At 38.8% G+C, this 17,823-nt stretch overlaps 1 protein-coding gene across 1 annotated transcript in view; it reads left to right on the top strand.

Annotated features, from left to right (window-relative positions):
• The window catches only part of MYO3A (myosin IIIA), a 96,470-nt gene that overhangs the window by 41,310 nt on the left and 37,337 nt on the right, over nt 1-17,823 (top strand). The window contains exons 14-21 of the mRNA XM_072413409.1: nt 466-564; nt 664-778; nt 1,975-2,101; nt 5,456-5,666; nt 6,233-6,380; nt 13,237-13,390; nt 14,210-14,298; nt 17,333-17,462. Of these exons, the coding sequence (XP_072269510.1) occupies nt 466-564; nt 664-778; nt 1,975-2,101; nt 5,456-5,666; nt 6,233-6,380; nt 13,237-13,390; nt 14,210-14,298; nt 17,333-17,462 (1,073 nt within the window). The remainder of the gene's footprint in view (nt 1-465; nt 565-663; nt 779-1,974; nt 2,102-5,455; nt 5,667-6,232; nt 6,381-13,236; nt 13,391-14,209; nt 14,299-17,332; nt 17,463-17,823) is intronic.

Genomic DNA, 17,823 nt, shown 5'->3' with positions numbered 1-17,823 from the left:
AATTACCCTAACTGTCCATGTTTTTGGATTGTGGGTGGAAACCAGAGTACCTGGAGGAAACACACACACACACACACACACAGGGAGAACTTGCAAACTCCATGCAGATAGTGACCCGGCCAAGATGTGAACCTGGGATCCAGTGCTGCAAGGGCCAGAGTGCTACCGCTGAGCCACCATGCTGCCCTACTATTGTCATACCATTACATAACAGAGGGGCACCTCATTCCAGTCTTACCCTACCTCACTCACGCAGGACAAGCAAAATTCATTTCTTTAAATTCATAGAAATGTTTGTGTCATCCCAACATCTACTTTTGGTTTCCACACAAACAGATTCATACGCTCTAAAAAACAATGGAGACATTTTCTATGCATTTTACAATTATTATTAACTTTTATTATCTTTTAATAATACACAGCATTGGTATGTCATTGCTCTTCATGTTTTTTTTTTCCACACAGAGGAGAAAAGAATTTTCACATATTTTATTATATTTATGCTGGCTTGTCAGAGAAGAAAAAACTTGCCCATTATAAATTGCCAGAAAACAAACCTCCCAGGTAACGCCATCAATTATAACAATCATTTTGCCGAATGAAGGCAAGTTATTGCGTCCTTACTCTGATATAAGTGCTAATCATTTATCGCTCCACTTTCAGGTACCTACAAAATGAACATATTAAAATGGTACAGGATTTTATGAATAACACGTTCTATAAAACTCAGTTTGACTTAATTGAGCAATGTTTCAAGGTAATAGGTTTTACAATGGAGGTAAGTGATACAGTCTCCTTTCTATGCTATCCGAAGTTGGCAGCAAACTTATTAAGTGTGTCTGTACATTCCATTGATTTCATCCAATAAGGAATCCTCTCAAGGAATATGCATATTATTTTAAATATGATATAAAATGTGAAAGGAAAACAGTATAATGTTATGAGAATATAGTTTATAAATCTGCTAGCCTATTCAAGCTTTTAAAGTGGACCAAACCACCTGGTCTGAGAAAGGCATTCTATAAGAATCTATTTATCACAGATCCCAGAAGGCTTTGTTTGCTTTGTTGCAAAGACCTTGATTTTCCTGATCTTGGTTCTAAGACTTGGCATTTCCCTCTCAAATGAGAGTGCACCACCCACCAATATGTATGTTTTGATTGGTTTGACAAGTTTGTGCATGGGCAGGGTTTGCCTTGAAGTCAAGGAAGTTGGATAAAAAGTGAATTCAGTTCCAGAGAGACACACAAAGGATAGAAATCTGAATATAGTGACAAATTAAGTCTTAATATGCAAGTATTAATATGATTTCCGGCAAGGCTTTTACGAAGTTTGAAATTACTAAATGGTTTATTTAATGTAGAAACATGTAGCATTTATATTTTGTGGTCAAGGGCTGCCATGGCTTTAGAAGATGTTTCTTTTTATATTAAAGATACCGACAGAGAGAACATATGAACATTTTCCATTTAGAATCACCTTGGGTTAAGCAATAGCACTGATGTCTAATTGTCTCTTTAATTAAAAAGGAACATTTTATGAATGTTGAAACATTCAGGGTTTTGCTGATCAAAAAGCTGTAAGTGTGGGTATGATTTTTTAGGGTGAGTGTTTGAGCTCTGCAGAAAAGACACTCATAGAGAGCCAGGGTCTTTCCCCAAAGTATACTTACATGGAAAAACTTGTTATAGAAAAAAAGCATGAGACTTAACATACCTTATTTTGATTTACCTGATATGTATATCCTTGATTAAAATTGAAAGTTCCTATAGATTGCATCATATAATACCAAATATTATCATGAGTACTGGTAGGATAACACAAGTATAAAGTGTATTCCCTTCCACATCCTGTTTCCTAACCATTTTTGCATTGTGCTACTTGAAGATGTGACCCCAAGAAATCAGCCTGGGGAATAATTTATTTATTGTAAGTATATTGATAGACATGTGATCCTATTCTGTTTGGTTACAGGAGCTAGGGAGCGTGTACAGCATCCTTGCTGCTATTCTAAATGTGGGAAACATTGACTTCACTTCGGTGGCTTCAGAGCACCAGATAGACAAGAGCAACATAGCCAACCCATCAGTACTTGAAAACTGTGAGGTTCTATCTTTTGCCTTTTTTTTTCCTCTGTCATCATTGTGTTTACCATATACTTAAAAATATTTTAAAAATTTTAAAATTCAGTATACAATAATGCTGATTTTAGGGACCTTCAGCATGCACATGTGCTTGGGTAGTCATCAATCCCAATAGAATGTTCTCATATGGGATGTCTATAGCCATTTAGCATTTAATTGGTTCCTTCTGGTTCATCCTTTTGGTGGTTTTCCAAAAATTACCCGTGCTTCTATGAGCCCCGTGGACCTATATACCCTGGTCAGTGGATGTGAGGCAGGCCTGTGTACAGTAAAGCACTACGTTAAAAAAAGACCTGAAACGTGAAAGCTGCGCCTTGACATGCAAGCAGATTGAAAGAACTAGTCAACTGTATTGCTTGTACACCAGTTAATCATTTTCTAACTATTGACCTACAGTGACGTTTTCCACACTTTGGGCCTAATTTATTAAAGCTCTTGAAGACTGGAGAGGATAGACTATCATGGAATAACCTGGGTGATCTAGCAAATCTGGAATGGATCAGTTATTATTTGGCAAATATTTTCAATCCTTGACCAGATGTATTGCAGGTTTGCTGGATCACCAAAGCTCTTCCATATTAGTCTATCTTCTCCAGTCTTGGAGAGCTTTGTTAAATCAGGCTCAATGTCTCTGTGTGGAAATGGTAATTTTGTTTTTTTTTTCCAATGTCAGAGATGTTCCCTTATAGTCCTTTGCACTTCAGCTCTGGAATAATATAACTCCAGGGAATGCGCATAGGAAATAATTCATTCCTGGCATCATGATATTATGCAGGATTGTAAAATTCAGTTGCGCATACTTTTTAATAGAAATTCAAGGCAAACTGTTAGTGTCTGAATACAGTTTACATGCCTAGATAATCCTTGTAAGGTAGCAGATCTTTACTTTTTTAGTCTAAGCCCACTTTAGGGGCCTTCAACACGAAAAACAATCAAAATACATATATTTCATAATTATTTATATTGTTTATTTTGTACTATAATGTGTTTCATTAATAATTTTTATTATTGAAAATACAATCTTGTATAAAAAAGTCATATCTAAGAATGTTTTCTAAAGTCCTTGCATTCGGTAGTGCTCAGTAAGTGCAGGAACATCCTAATCATTTTCAGCAGCTCAACCGCTGTACTAAATTTGCTAGTGATTAATAACAACTAGTTCCATCCATATGGTTTAGCTACACAAAGAGTATGTGGTAGGGAATATTAGCACACATTTGATCATGTGCAATTAATTGCTATTGCATTCCACTAAAAAGTGCAGTTAATTAAATTGTGGTTAATTAAAGTGAAACTTCAGCCAAACTTTTTCCTTTCTTAGATACAGCAGGGAAGGTTTAAAACCTCCATCAGGTTTATAATGTTAAATGCGTTCCTGCAGAGCAAGTTTTCTTTATTTCTGGAAATGTATCCAGTGAAATGAGCATTTTCAGAAGTAGGTCAGATTTGGCAGGCACTCTATATACGGATTTACTTTTTAACTAAATCTTTATCACAGGCATATTTTATAAAAAGAAATTGTCAAAAAATTCAAGCACATTTTTTTTGCCAACAGCAGCAAGTCATTCTTGAAACTGCAGCTGTGCTTTAGCTGTGGAGGTTTGATACATATTAACATAATGTCTTCTGATGGAATAACAAAAGAAATGCCACATTCAGAGAACACTCCTAAAATACTGCTGACAGCTCATCACACTGATTTTAGATTTCTATATATTTGTATTTCTGGCTTGAGGAAGCATTTCTTATTACCGAGTAAACTTGCAAGAATGCATGGTAAAATGCACAAATATTGCTTTATATACACAAATACTCAGACTCTGTATCCAGCTCAAAGACCTGGACCACAATGCTGTATTTTTCCAGTATTTCTAATTGAGTGGCATGTGGGAGGGCCTCCAAAAAAACTGTTCTATGTCATTATACTAAGGAAAATTGCAGCATTTGTAAGTATTGTTGTATACGAATCTGATCAGAGACTATATTGCCAGTGTAATAAATATTTTAGTTGACATCACACCCTTAAGAATAGGCATAGGGCGTAAAAAACTAAACTATCAATACTCCTACTTCAAATGCCAGAAATTGTGAAATTAATTGTAAGGTTCTTTTAAAGCAGAGATGGGCAAACTTTTTGGCTCAGGGGCCACTATGAGTTTTAAAATATACCAGACAAGCATGGGCCCATATCAAATGGATGAAGAATATTTGTATGAACTGATATAAATTATGTGTAAAAGCCATTACCTACAAGTAAAAGAAAACTTAGATTGAAATTACATTCTTTTTCAGTGGGATTATTGTTGTTGGTCACCCTTTTTTGCCAGTGGACAATTTTCTACCAATATTTGACGGGCCAGATTAAAAAGCCCAACAAGCTGTATATGGCCATAGTTAGCCCATGCCTGCTTGAAAGAGTGAGGTAGTCCCAGGACAGAAAGTGAGGATTGTAGGAATTTTCCAAGAAAGTATGGGATTGTTGGATCTGTGCAAAACAAGAAGGGGGGTCTTCTTTTTAGCTCTGGTCAGAAGAAAAATGTCCTTGTATGAGACTTTTTTGGGATTGGTACTCCACTGGAGGGGTATGGCTCTGGAGTGGGATTTTCCCAATAAAGTTAGTTAGCCTTGGACTTGTCATTGTAATAGTCTCCAGTAATAGATCACCCTTGTTTGCTGTAACTTGAACAGTTTGCTTAGATTTGCTGGGATTGCTTTGAAGTTTGCATTGAAATGTGTACTGGACTTGGTGTCCTTAAATATGGAGAAAAGCATTGTTCCTAAGCAGGCCTTATTCTGTGCACATTCATTTCTTTCCTAGGCTAAAATGCACTCTGTATTGGCTCCTTGAAGAAGATGCAGGAAGTCCATGTGAAAAGATAACCTATGCCCCATCAATGGGATTGGTCCCAGTGAGGCAGGTTATTGAATAAGGATAAACATTCTGAGAATCACAGAAAAAGGAGTCTTGCCATGAAGAAGTAGTTGAGAATTGAGTCTTGATAAGACTAAAGAGACTCACCTCTTTCACCTGCTCATTGTGTTTGTTCAACAAACCTTTAGATCAAACTTTTGGAAAAAGCCAGTGTGTGTTTATTGCCCTACCTGAAAAGAGAACTCTTTCAGCTTCTCCTTCAGAGGGTGATTGCTTCACTCTATTAAGCAAATTCCTGTTTACCTGTTTTATCTGTAGTGAATAGGAATTTGTTTTATACATTGTTTGATCAGTATTAGTGATTGTTCATACACTTTATTGAGTATAGAATATTACCCCTTTAGTAAATCAGCCTCAAAATCTATTGCTTAATTTTCAGCTTCGTCTTTGCTCTGCATTCAAGCTGATGAACTGCGAGATGCTCTTACTTCTCATTGTGTGGTAACACGTGGGGAAACCATAATCCGGCAGAACACAGTGGAAAAAGCATCCGACGTCAGAGATGCCATGTCTAAAGCCCTGTATGGGCGTCTCTTTAGCTGGATTGTGAACCGAATCAATGCTTTACTGAAGCCAATTGAGGAAATCAGGTAACATAAAGCTTTAAGTTGCTGCCTGCAACTGAATAAACTCCCAACCACTCTTGCTCCTGTTAGTTAGTTGATGGACATAGAGAGGAGATTTGGCACCCTTCACGTTTGCCATTCTATCTCCAGTCGCTGAACGAAAGGGTGATACACTTGTCCCTGACATTATAAACTCAATTGAAGCAAACAAAAACCTAGGGAGCTGGCAATAACTTTTTAATGTTAAAAGGTCAACCAATTGGTTCCCCATCTCTTTGTCCTGCCAATGTGATTTGGTGGCTGAGCTATGCAGTTATGCTCACTGCCTTGATCACTATACAGTATTCAGCCTAAATTGATGGTTAAAAGCTCCATTCAACTAAACGAAGGAGCTGTTTTGCCTGGCCAGTCACTACAAATTCTCCAATCTCTTCCATGTAATTACTGAAGCTCAGTTCTACCTGCTGTTTATAATCTTGTGTAAGATAATTTAGGCATTGATGTATTTATAATTCATACAATGCACCGATCCTGAAATGACATGGTTACCATAAATGAATACAATTAAATGGTTTGTTTGATCTTTCCAGCGAGGATGACACAGGATACAGCATTGGGATTCTTGATATTTTCGGCTTTGAGAATTTTAAAAAGAATTCCTTTGAACAACTCTGCATTAATATTGCAAATGAACAAATACAGTTTTACTTCAATCAACACATATTTGCCTGGGAGCAGGTAAGGTAACAATTGATATTATGAAGTCCAAATTATTGCATTTCACATAACTGCAAGTTGTGCATTTTGACATAATAAGTAAGTAATAAAAGTGAATTTCCTCACCCATGCCAACATCTTCACCCAGTCTCCTCCTGGGTTTAGCAATTTTGGGACAGGTTAGGAGCCTTCTGTATAAATGTATATATACAGATATTGCAGTTTTCTATGCTACCTGGTCCTATTTAAAATACAGATATTTCAGCCTGATACCTCTTGCTATTTACCAAAAAAGCCAGTTTGTTGCAGAAAAAGATCTGTCCTACTCTAAAAAATATACAAATATTTCAGTCTTTGACACTTCTTGCTATTTACCAAAAAAAGCCAGTTTGCTGCAGAAAAAGATCTGTCCTACTCTAAAAAAAAATACAGATATTTCAGTCTTTGATACCTCTTGCTATTTACCAAAAAAAACAGTTTGGTACAAAAAAATTTCTGTCCTACTCTAAAAAAAAAAATGCAAATATTTCAGTCTTTCTTCAGATACCCCTTGCTATTTACCAAACAAGACCATTTGGTAGGTGTAGTTTTGCCCGACTAAGAAAAAGATCAGACTAGTGATGGAAGGGGCTGCAAATCTGCCCCATGAGAGTCCAAAGGAACACTCACATGAGTTGGCACAAGCAGGGGAACAGTCGTAGAAGATGTGACCGTGGGGGAGATGGAGCTGGAGCAGACGCAGAGGCAGGCAAAGAAAAAGAGCAGCATAGTGGTTGCACACACCTCTCCAGTGTGGTCCTTTTTCATGCTTAAAGTCAATGATAGGTGCGTAGCAATCTGCATCCTGTGCCACAGGCAGATCCACCGAGGACAAAAGAGTAATTGAACTCAATTCGCGTCTTGCCAAGCTATTGGCCTTGCAGCTACTGCTGTACAGCATTGTGGACTCTGCTCCCTTCTGTGACCTGATGGCCTGTGCCAAGTGGCAGTGGAATATGCCAAGCAGACATTACTTCTCCGGCACAGCTGTACCCAGTTTACATGCACATGTAATGGGTAAACTCTCCTGGGCATTGTCACACTCTGTGTCTATCCAAATCCAAGTCACCATGGACAGCTGGACTACCAGGCATAGAGTGGGACACTACCTGTCCGTCACCGCTCACTGGGAGGCCTTGCATAGCTCAGTGGCCAGTAGTCTGCAAGAGGCATTGCAGCACCTGGTACCCCCGCCGAGGGGTGTGGTGGAAAAGCATGGGCCACCCCAGTCCTCTCCCTCCTCCTCCTCTTTCTTCATTCCTTCTACCGCCACCCCCTCTTATTTTGACACTCCTCCTGAAAGGCCAGCAGCGGAGGACACTGTGGTTAAGCGGGCACGCCACTATGGCTTCCAGGCAGTGCTGAAACTGGTGTCCTTGGGGGAGAAAAGTCACACCGCTAGAGAATTCTTGTCCACTATGCACAGAGAAGTTAAGGCTTGGCTGACGCCCTCCTGGCTCACAACAGGCAACGTAGTGTGCAACAACAGGGCCAACCTTGTGGCCACGCTGCGCATGGGTGGCATAACACATGTGGCCTGCTTTGCGCAAATACTGAACCTGGTGGTGCAGAAGTTCCTCCGCACATACCCAGGACTGCAGGACTTACAGAGACAGGCTTGCTCCATCTGCAGCCATGTACACCGATCCCCTACTGCCGCCGCGGTGCTTAGCAAGATCCAGCACCAACAGAGGCTGCCACCGCATAGACTCATTTGTGACACTGTAACTAGATGAAATTCCACCCTGAACAAGCTCCAGTGCCTGTGTGAGCAAAAGCTAGCCATCCGCCATTACTTGGTCAGCGTCGTGCATGGAGGCAGCGGGGCCCCTGGTACAGCCACACAACTGACCTATTTTACCAGTGACCAGTGGCTGCAGATGGAGAAGCTGTGCAAGTTACTGGCCCCCTTTGAGCAGGCCACAAACGTTTTGAGTCGGGAGCTGTCAGGCTGGAACAATGTCATACCCATCATCTTTCTGCTTCATAATACCCTGTGTGGCCTGATGAAAGTGGCCATGGAAGAGGAGGGGTAGAAATGGGTGAGGAGGATGAGAGTGACATTACACTACATAACGCACAGCCAGCATCAGGAGGAGCAAGAAGGGACACTGGCCAGAATCAGGAGTTTCAAGAGGAGGAAGAGGAAGATGATGATGATGAGGGAGAATATGTTGGGGCTATGTGGGCCATGGAACAACAGGAACTGCTGCAGCTTGAAGAGGAAGAGGTGGGTGATGAGGCGGAAGATGTTTTGGCTCCTACTGAGGAACGGGAGGAGGATGAGCCCAGGGAATCCCCCTTTCATATGTGTGTCCACATGTTGAGATGCCTACAGAGGAATCAAAAAATGGGTTAATTACTGGCTGGCCACCCTTCTGGATCACCCTCTATAAAGACAAAATGTCACAGTTTCTACCCAACCTGGCGCAAGAGAAAGAAAAGATTACCCCCCTAAGCAGAATACTATGCAACCGGCTGTGTGAGAAGTCCTGCGCACCACATTCCACACAGGGAGCTCAGGCGGACACTGCCTCCACCGTATCCTCCTGTAGCAGCGTCAGCAGCAGCACCAATAGTGGCAGCCGGCTGCACACATCCAAAAGTTTAGGCCAAGGGAGGGGTGATTTTCTGGATGCCTGGCAAAACCTGATGCGGCCACCTCAAACAAATGAAGTGCAGGGGCATACCCATCGAGAACGGATGAAGCACATGGTGCACAATTATGTTGGCTTGGTTTTTTGGCTGGTGGTGGTGGTGTTAATGACAGCAGTTATGAGGAGGATGCCTGTCCTGACAGTGTCGCTATTCATTTTTGGGTCAACAGGCTTGAAATCTGCCCGCAGTTGGCATAGTATGCCATCAAGCTCCTTTCGTGCCCGGCATCCAGTGTTCAGTCCGACAGAGCATTTTAGTGCCACTGGCGGAGTGGTCATGGACAACCGATCACGACTGTTGCCGGAAAATGTCGCCTTGCCTTTTTGAAATTGAACGAAAGGTGGGTTACTAACAACTATCATATCCCCACTGCAGATGTCACTGATTGACTGACACAAGGACTCACTGGCCAACCAAGATGTCTCTGTGAACCCACACTGCTCCTGTGCCGAGTCAGTGGCTGCCTATCACCAACACCCAGTCAGCTGAGCCTCGGTTGAATTTTTCCGCTAGTTATCACAACGTCCAGGGGTGGCATTCATCGCCAGTGTCATGCCTGCCATTGTTCCAGCTAGCAATATACTTTGTTGGGAGGCCAACAAACTGCAGATGAAAACCCCCAGTACTGCCACACTGATAGGTACCATTGCCTTTGCCTAATTTTTCAGCTAAGTATTGTAAGACTGAGGGTTGTCATTCATGATGCAAACTAGCAATATTGTCTATTTTCCTACCGTTTCCGGCACCACAGACCACAGCTGGCCCACAAAACATCTTGGTCTGGCCCTTCACAAATTTCAGATATTTATATTACACACTTCTGGGTGTCATTGAGGATGGACTACACCAAGCTCTAGATGCCAGTTACCAATGCTGTCCACGTTCCGTCTCAGGGCCCACCACTTACTCCTGCTGCTGTTGCTGCTGCCTGTCAGTACTACATTCACTTAAATTGTATTACACACTTCAGGGTGGCATTGACGATGCACTACACCCAGCTCTAGATGCCAGTTACCAATGCGGTCCACGCTCTGTCTCAGGGCCCACTGCCTCTCGCTGCTGCTGCCGCCTGTCAGTACTCATTCACAAAAATTGTTTTACACACTTCTGGATGGCATTGACAATGCATTACACCCAACTCTCCATGACACTTACCAATGCGGTCTCCCTCCATCTCTGGTCCTCCATCCTTTTGTCTAATGTCACCGTGCTACTTGTCCACAACTTTATGGGTGGCATTCCTAACACGTCATCCAGATCATGATGCAAGCTAGCAATGCGGTCTCTTGCTGTTTTGACGGCAGAGACTGTTGCTAGTGGGTTGAGTTCACCCTTTCTCAACGTCCTAATGTTTATGCTGCCTTCTGTACGCTGTCCATCACGCAAAAATCCTATTTGCCTGCTGTCACTTTGCCTGCCATTTTCTGGAAAACCACAAAATCTTTTGGAACTTTTGAATTTGTATTTGGTGGTTCTAACATCTATAGGGGCTTTGCCATTTATGTTTAAAGTCCGCCCATTGACTTTAATTGAATTTGCAAAATCGGTTCGCCGAAATTTTGTGGAACCATCAGAGGTTCGTGGAAATTTTCAAGAGACTGTCAGAGGCCTTCTAGCTCATACCTATTTAGCACTAACTATTCACTTTTCTTCTAAATTTGTACGAAGAAATACATAAAGCAGACCAGGAGAAATGATTAACAAAAACAAAACCTTATTTCCCCAGTTTCTTAGATACTTGGAAACCCCATCTTGATCTTTGTAGCTGAGTTCCCAGCTCCCCCATCTAATACATCATGTTCCTGGAAATGTATTTGCTTTGATCCACTTAGATATTTTTTCTGATTTGAAGCTGTCTAAAAGGGGCTGAAATTGCCAAAAAATTGTGTAGCTACTACTGGAAATTAAAAATATTTGTGGACTTATTGTGAAATGTACAATGTACAGCATCCATAGCAACCAGGATCATTTTCATAATTGCTTTCAAAGTGAATTATTGTTGGTTGCTATGAGCAACCAGGAAAAACCTTCACTACCACAATTCTCTCTTTTTTTTTTTTTTTTTTGTTTCTTTATTTTTGTTTTTTGTGTTTCCATGAGTTATTTTACTTTGCTTCTCACACTGTAGAATAAATCCAATGGTGTTCCTACAGTGTTGGAGATAGCAAAGCCCCTCGCCTCTAATTACTTCCAATCTGCTAGCGTTGCTATGGCAACAGGCAACACAAGCCAACCTTCATCTTCATACCGAACATATTATTTGATGATCACGTGCATAGTTTATATTAGCATTGGTATTAGCAATATTCAATTATTATTTTCTGTTTTGAATAAAAAAAAGACTCCATTGTTTGGATTCATACATATATTTAGGTGAAAAATAAATACATTTCATGCATTGAACTTATTCCACTATTCTCGAGGCCTGCAGCTTACAAATGACACCACCAAAGTAGGATATGAACAGTTTCATAGCTAATGTAGTGTGAAGCGTCTCTGCTTCTGTACAGTATAAGGACAAGCGTATTGCTGTGCACGGCTTCCTTTAAACACGGCTAGGCTCGCATTTACAATGCAAATCATTATGATTGTATTTGCATTCGCATTGCACGCAACTAGGTGTAATTGACGTGACCTTTCCAATCGTTCCTGATAGGTCAATTAGTGAAATATGTTTGCCCAGAGTAGGCACAAATGCTTGCATGAATCACTGATGTAATTATAGTATTTCAGGCCTTTTGATAATCATTTTATGACATCCTTATTTGAACCAATTTCATAACCTGGTGTTCTCATTGTCATAGGATGATGCTGTACTCAGGGATTTATTTAAAAAAAGCATCAGAATGAAAATTAATTATTATTATTATTATTAATAATATTATTAATAATAAATTGATTTTTTTTCTGTTTATAGGATCCAATAGAGTGTTTTTCTATTGCCCAAAACTGGTACAGAAGTAGCTCTAGACCCAAACATTAGAATGTTATGTATTTTTGCAGAACCCCAGCCAAAATAGGAAGATAGAAATTAATAAGGAATTCAAAGATTAATAGAGATTTTCACCATAGTAGTTTTTTCTGCCATTAGATGTCCTCAACATCATTCAACTTGCTTCTTTTGAGCCCAGATTGTCCTTGATTTGCTTGGGCCTGTTAATGGAAAATGGAATGGGAATCAGCACAGTGATCAGTGTACCATTTAGTTCCTGTGCTGCTTTTTGTCAGCACAGGAACTGAATGGCTCCTTGTACTGCTTCTTCATTAGTGTTCCCTGTGCAATAGGACTAAAGACTTATAACTGATCAGTTAGGTATTTCCACTGTTTGTATGTAAACTATCCCTATTAGGAATCCAAGTCTGATGCTTAATTGATGCTGGAGCTAGTGCATGTAGATAGGAAGCAGAGGAAAATGGCTCGAGGAGGATCAACAGATCTAACATACAAAATAGGATGAAAACTATTCTAAAAATAAAAGGTCAGCTGTTCATGATACAATTAAGTGTTTTAGGGGTGCAAATGTCTTGAAATTGCCTGATCGAGTTGGGAAAGCTGTAAACTCTAATGGAGCTATTCTGTAAAAGTGTAAAAAAAAGTGTAAAAAAAAAGAACAATATATGTAGAAAGAGCAAAAAGTATCTTTTTTTATGGCAAGCTAATACTGTTAAAACAAAGATATTTTTTTCTAGGTAATTTTTGAAAAAGAAAATTAAAAATTCAATATAACATCAAAAAGCAAAGAAAACAAAAACAATGTTTCATGGGCTCATTACAACATATCATGACACCCAGTTTACATATCAATTAAGTGTTAGTTACATTATGGTGAGTATTTGTCTAGTTCCCGATGCATTTGGCATTCTTCAGGAGATACAGAGCCTCACACTGGCTGTGTCATAATAAGCATAGAAAACATAGTATTATTGTTTTGTAGTATAACCAGTAATATGTTTGTTGTTGTGTATAATACTGGTTGTTATTAATACAAACAGGTGTTGGGAATACTGGATCTGGTGGGAACTGTCCCTTTATGTTCTTCTTGTTGGGTCTACAGGAAAAGAGATGAGAGTCTCACCCCAATGGGAAAAAGCCATTTCATACGCTATCCAAAAAAGAAAAAACTAAAGATATATTTTGCTTGTGCATATGAACATTCCTTATTTTTCTCCTCCTATTCAGAATGAATATTTAAATGAAGATGTAGATGCGAGAGTTATTGAGTATGAAGACAACAGGCCCCTCCTGGACATGTTCTTACAGAAACCAATGGGGCTTCTGTCTCTGCTGGATGAGGAGATCAAATTTCCCAGATCAACCGATCAGACCCTTGTAGGTCGGTTCTGGCAGCTGTAGCCCTTCTCATATGCATAGTCTGATTTGCAATTATGATTACACTTAATATTTACTTATGTTACACAATACATTACCAATAAAAGTGCAAACAGGAGCAGACATAGGAAGGTGCATAGTGTGCCAGTGCACAGGGGCTCCAGACCAGATTTAACCAAAAGGGGCTGCAACAGACCCCAAGTCAAATCTGCAAAGGGGCCCACTGTTGGCTAGTCTGCCACTTAGTGCAAATATATTGTACTTGCAATATAGTATCAAGTAATCTATCAGCTTTTAGTCATCCCTTGTACAGCAGCACCAAACATGCTGAGAGCCAATACTAGTAGCCAGTTAGGCTATGCTGCATACACATGTACAAATAGAACATGCTTACACGAGGAGAGAAGGGTTAGCAGGTTGGATCATCAGGATTCTGCTGCTCCCTCATAATCAGCATGTTGGGAGTGTGCTTTGACCAAGCTGTGTTGCTGATGGGGTGGAGGTCAAGAGTATATTGATTAATAGTTATGATTGGAAGCCAATGTTAGTTAAACAAAAATACAAATATGTTCACAGGTAAAACAGCTTTTTTTGATATATGAATTGCAATCTCTTTTCAAGGGATAATTAGCACATATGCTGGTACAAATTCTGGGAATATGTGAATATGTGGAAATATATGAACAAAATGTGAAAAAAACACATAGCTTGTAAATTGTTTTTTTGGCAACACTATAATTAATAAAACATAAAGGATCATTTTCATTACAAAATAACTGTATAGAGTGAAAATCAATTTCTCAATCTATTTACTTGATTTTAGAAAAGTTTGAAGATAACCTGAAATCAAAGTATTTTTGGAGACCAAAGAGAGTGGACCTAACATTTGGAATTCATCACTATGCAGGAAAGGTAAGGTTGTTGTTATTATTCATATTACTCTTTTTTCTAAAGTGCTAGTATATCGATATATATTTCAAAAGCAGCACGTGAATCTACAAAAATGTAAAGTGTATGCTAACCCTAGCAATAAACTTTTTCTATTTGCTGTTTATTGGTCTGGTAAATATACTACCCAGAGTGTTTTCTCATAAATATATATATATATATTTGATACTGAAATCTCACACAGTAATATTAACCTTGCGTTTACCTCCTTACAATGTTATGAATATCAGAGGAAGGGAGGAATTCAGTTTTGCTAACAAATTTCCTATTCTAGGGTGACAACCAAACCCTGGATGCTGCTCCCAAAATACAATACACCTTTGTCACTCTAGTACAAAAAATGTGTAAATAGCAGGAATACAAGAAAAAATAAAAGAAAAAATTAAAAAAAAAATAAAACTAATATATTCACACTAGAGACTTATTATTATACAGAATTTATATAGTGCCAACATATTATGCAGCGCTGTACAAAGTCCATGGTCATATTGTTAGCTGTCCAGCAATGAGGCTCACAATCTAATGTCCCTACCATACTCATGTCATTAATACAATGTAAAGTAAATTTTGGGGGAAAGTCAATTATCCTAACTGAACGTTTTTGGAACGTGCAAGGAAACTGGAGTATCCAGTGGAAACATATACAAACATGGGGAGAAGCTGCAAATCCAATTAGGATGGGTCTGGCCAAGATTCGAACCTGGGACCTAGCGCTGCAAAGGCTAGAGTGCTAACTAGTATTGGTCGAATATCTCACTATTCGATCCGACAGCTATTCAATCGAATAGGGTGATATTGTTCGGGTGATGGAACGGAGAATTGGAACACCATTATAGTAAACAGGGGGAAAATTCGGGTTATTTTTCGGGACTGTGTAGAACTGCAGGAGCAATCAGGGGATTGCTCTTGCAGCTCTAGCGTAACTATAGAGATTCTCTATCCAAAAACACACAAGTCCCACGGGATCCCCGGGGGATCCCTACAATACCAGTACCCTACAATAGAAATCAATGCTAGTAACAATGTCCTATCATTAGAATCAATAGAAAAAATATTGTCTATTGTTGGAATTCAGGGGAGTCAGCAGGAGAATAAATGATCCAAGGGCTGATAAAAAGCATGGAAAAGGTCTATATCTGTTGAACAGCTTGGAAACCATTGTTTTAGAAGAATTTTCAGATGGCATTTATGGTAACGTGTGCTTTAGGTTTAGTGTCCTTTTAGTCAGTTAACATTTAGTTCAAACTGTGTTCCTGTTTTGCCGTATGACATCGTATTCCACAGCCTAGAGAGGAAACTACTGTTTATAAATGACTCTGTAGAGCCTAATTATTCAAATTAGTTTATTTTAAGTACTGCAGCATCATGAAATACCTTCTCTGTACCCCACTTAAATTACTTATTCCCAGTTGCTTTTTCCAAGTCCAAACCTAATTATTTGGAGCTTTGAGATCCTTGCCTGTTTGTGCAGTTTGCTTTAGATATACATAAAGTGTTGATGTTGATACTGTTTAAATATGTAATGTATACTGCACAAAGTCAATCGGTATGGATGGTCAGATAAAGAAATACAGATTAGATATAGAGAATACTCCTGTGTGGTTTATTACCGGGGGTCATGAATTTGGGGCTAGCAAAATACTTTAAGGCGTTTTAACTTCATTTTAAGCTATACTAAATATTGAGTGGTTCATTTTAGCAAGACTTTGAACAGGTTTCAATGTTACGATATTACCTTGTAGATAATCTTCTTTTATATTAATGTAACTCCAAAATATGATGAACGTATTAAAATTTTAAAAATAAAATATAGAATAAGGAGATAAGTCATAAAAATGCATACTGATACTAACCAATCAGAAGTCATATTTTAAGTGATCAAACTACAGGAATGAAATCTATTGATTGTTACCATGAGGAGCCTTATGGTTAAATATATCTTTAAGAATATTACTCTGCAGTATCTCTCCACACCATGGGCTGCATTTAAAAGTCTATTAAAATTTGCTGGCTGTAGTATAGAACTCTGTTTAACGCATGATTGTAGAAAAGGCTGTCATAATTTGCCTGTGAAAGGACATACAGTACGACTTTTTTTGTCTTGTTTTGTGTTTCCATGCTGCATATTTTGTGGTATAGTAATATTTTTGAATTATAATTCATAAAGCTAGCTTACCCTTTCCTAGAAATCCCTCAAGTTTTCTACATACATATCTCCACTTCTCCAAAAACGTCCCAGTTCAGCTGCAGCCATGTAGCATTCATTGCAGGTTTCCCAGCTTGGATGTCCAATTATTCCTTCAGAAAGATTGTCTAGCATCCCAATAGTCTATCCCTAAGTGTGAATGGAGATTCTTCAGTTATTGCTTGGACGAAGAAAATTTGGCCCCGGTGAACCACAGAAAAAGCTTGAGCAAAATAACATTTTTGTAGTAAAAAAGTTGTCACCTGTAATTTTGTAGTATATTTTGCCACTTTAAATGGTGATTCAAAAAATCATTACCCTTGAAACAAATCCTAATAAACTACCATTACATAGTGTGTTTTTCCTCGGTTGATGTTCCACAGTTATTAATTCAGTTCATTACAAAAGGTAAAAAATGATGCGTAGCCACAGACGTCCACCAGACTTAAGTAAAACCTTAAATCTTATTTAAATAATAATGACTCTTAACACTGACTTCTCAAGAGTTCCATGACGGAACTCCAGACTCCTTGATCACCATAAAAAGTAGAAGGAGAGCATTGTGGCCACAGTGGGAGATAAAACCGTCATTCTCTATTATATTTTGTGTCAAACATTTTTACTTTGACTACATTTGCAGATACGGTATAAATCAAAGCTAGGGAAAAGGGATAATAAAGCTTTTCTCACACTGAATGATTCTTCATTGCTTCACCAAATTGCTTAAGGAATTGAAATATCTTTCAATTTAATTAAATCACTTTAATCAGTTGTTCTACTCTTGTTTAAAAAAATATTTCATTGTATCTGAAGGTTCTTTACAATGCCAGTGGCTTCTTGGAAAAGAACAGAGACACTTTACCTGCGGATATCATACTTCTCCTGAGGTCATCCGAGAACAACCTTATTCGTATATTGGTAACTAATCCTCTAACAAAAACAGGTATGGCACCTACAAGACTGCATTTCACCCTGGAAGTTCATTTCTTTTTAACTCTAATCCTTGGCATAACTTTCTTGCCTCAGAGAACTCTTGGTATTGTATCTACAGCTTGTGGTACATGAATAAGTTGGGGGATAATAAAGGATAAAGAATGTGGCATACTTGTGTATGCTTGACATCCAGGTCTGTGGTATATTTTGATTAAAATATCTAAAATAAATGAATAATAATGATGGCCAGATAAGAAAAACAGAAACAATTGTAGTTTTCCTTTGTATTGGTTATTAGTGGAGAAATGTCTCACTACATTGGTGATCAGTGAAATGCTCCTTTCCATTGCTGGACACCTAAATGCTCATTC

The sequence above is a fragment of the Pyxicephalus adspersus genome, chromosome 5 (genome assembly GCF_032062135.1).
Source record: "Pyxicephalus adspersus chromosome 5, UCB_Pads_2.0, whole genome shotgun sequence".
Lineage (NCBI taxonomy): Eukaryota > Metazoa > Chordata > Amphibia > Anura > Pyxicephalidae > Pyxicephalus > Pyxicephalus adspersus.
This window is presented reverse-complemented; position numbering and strand designations above follow the sequence as displayed.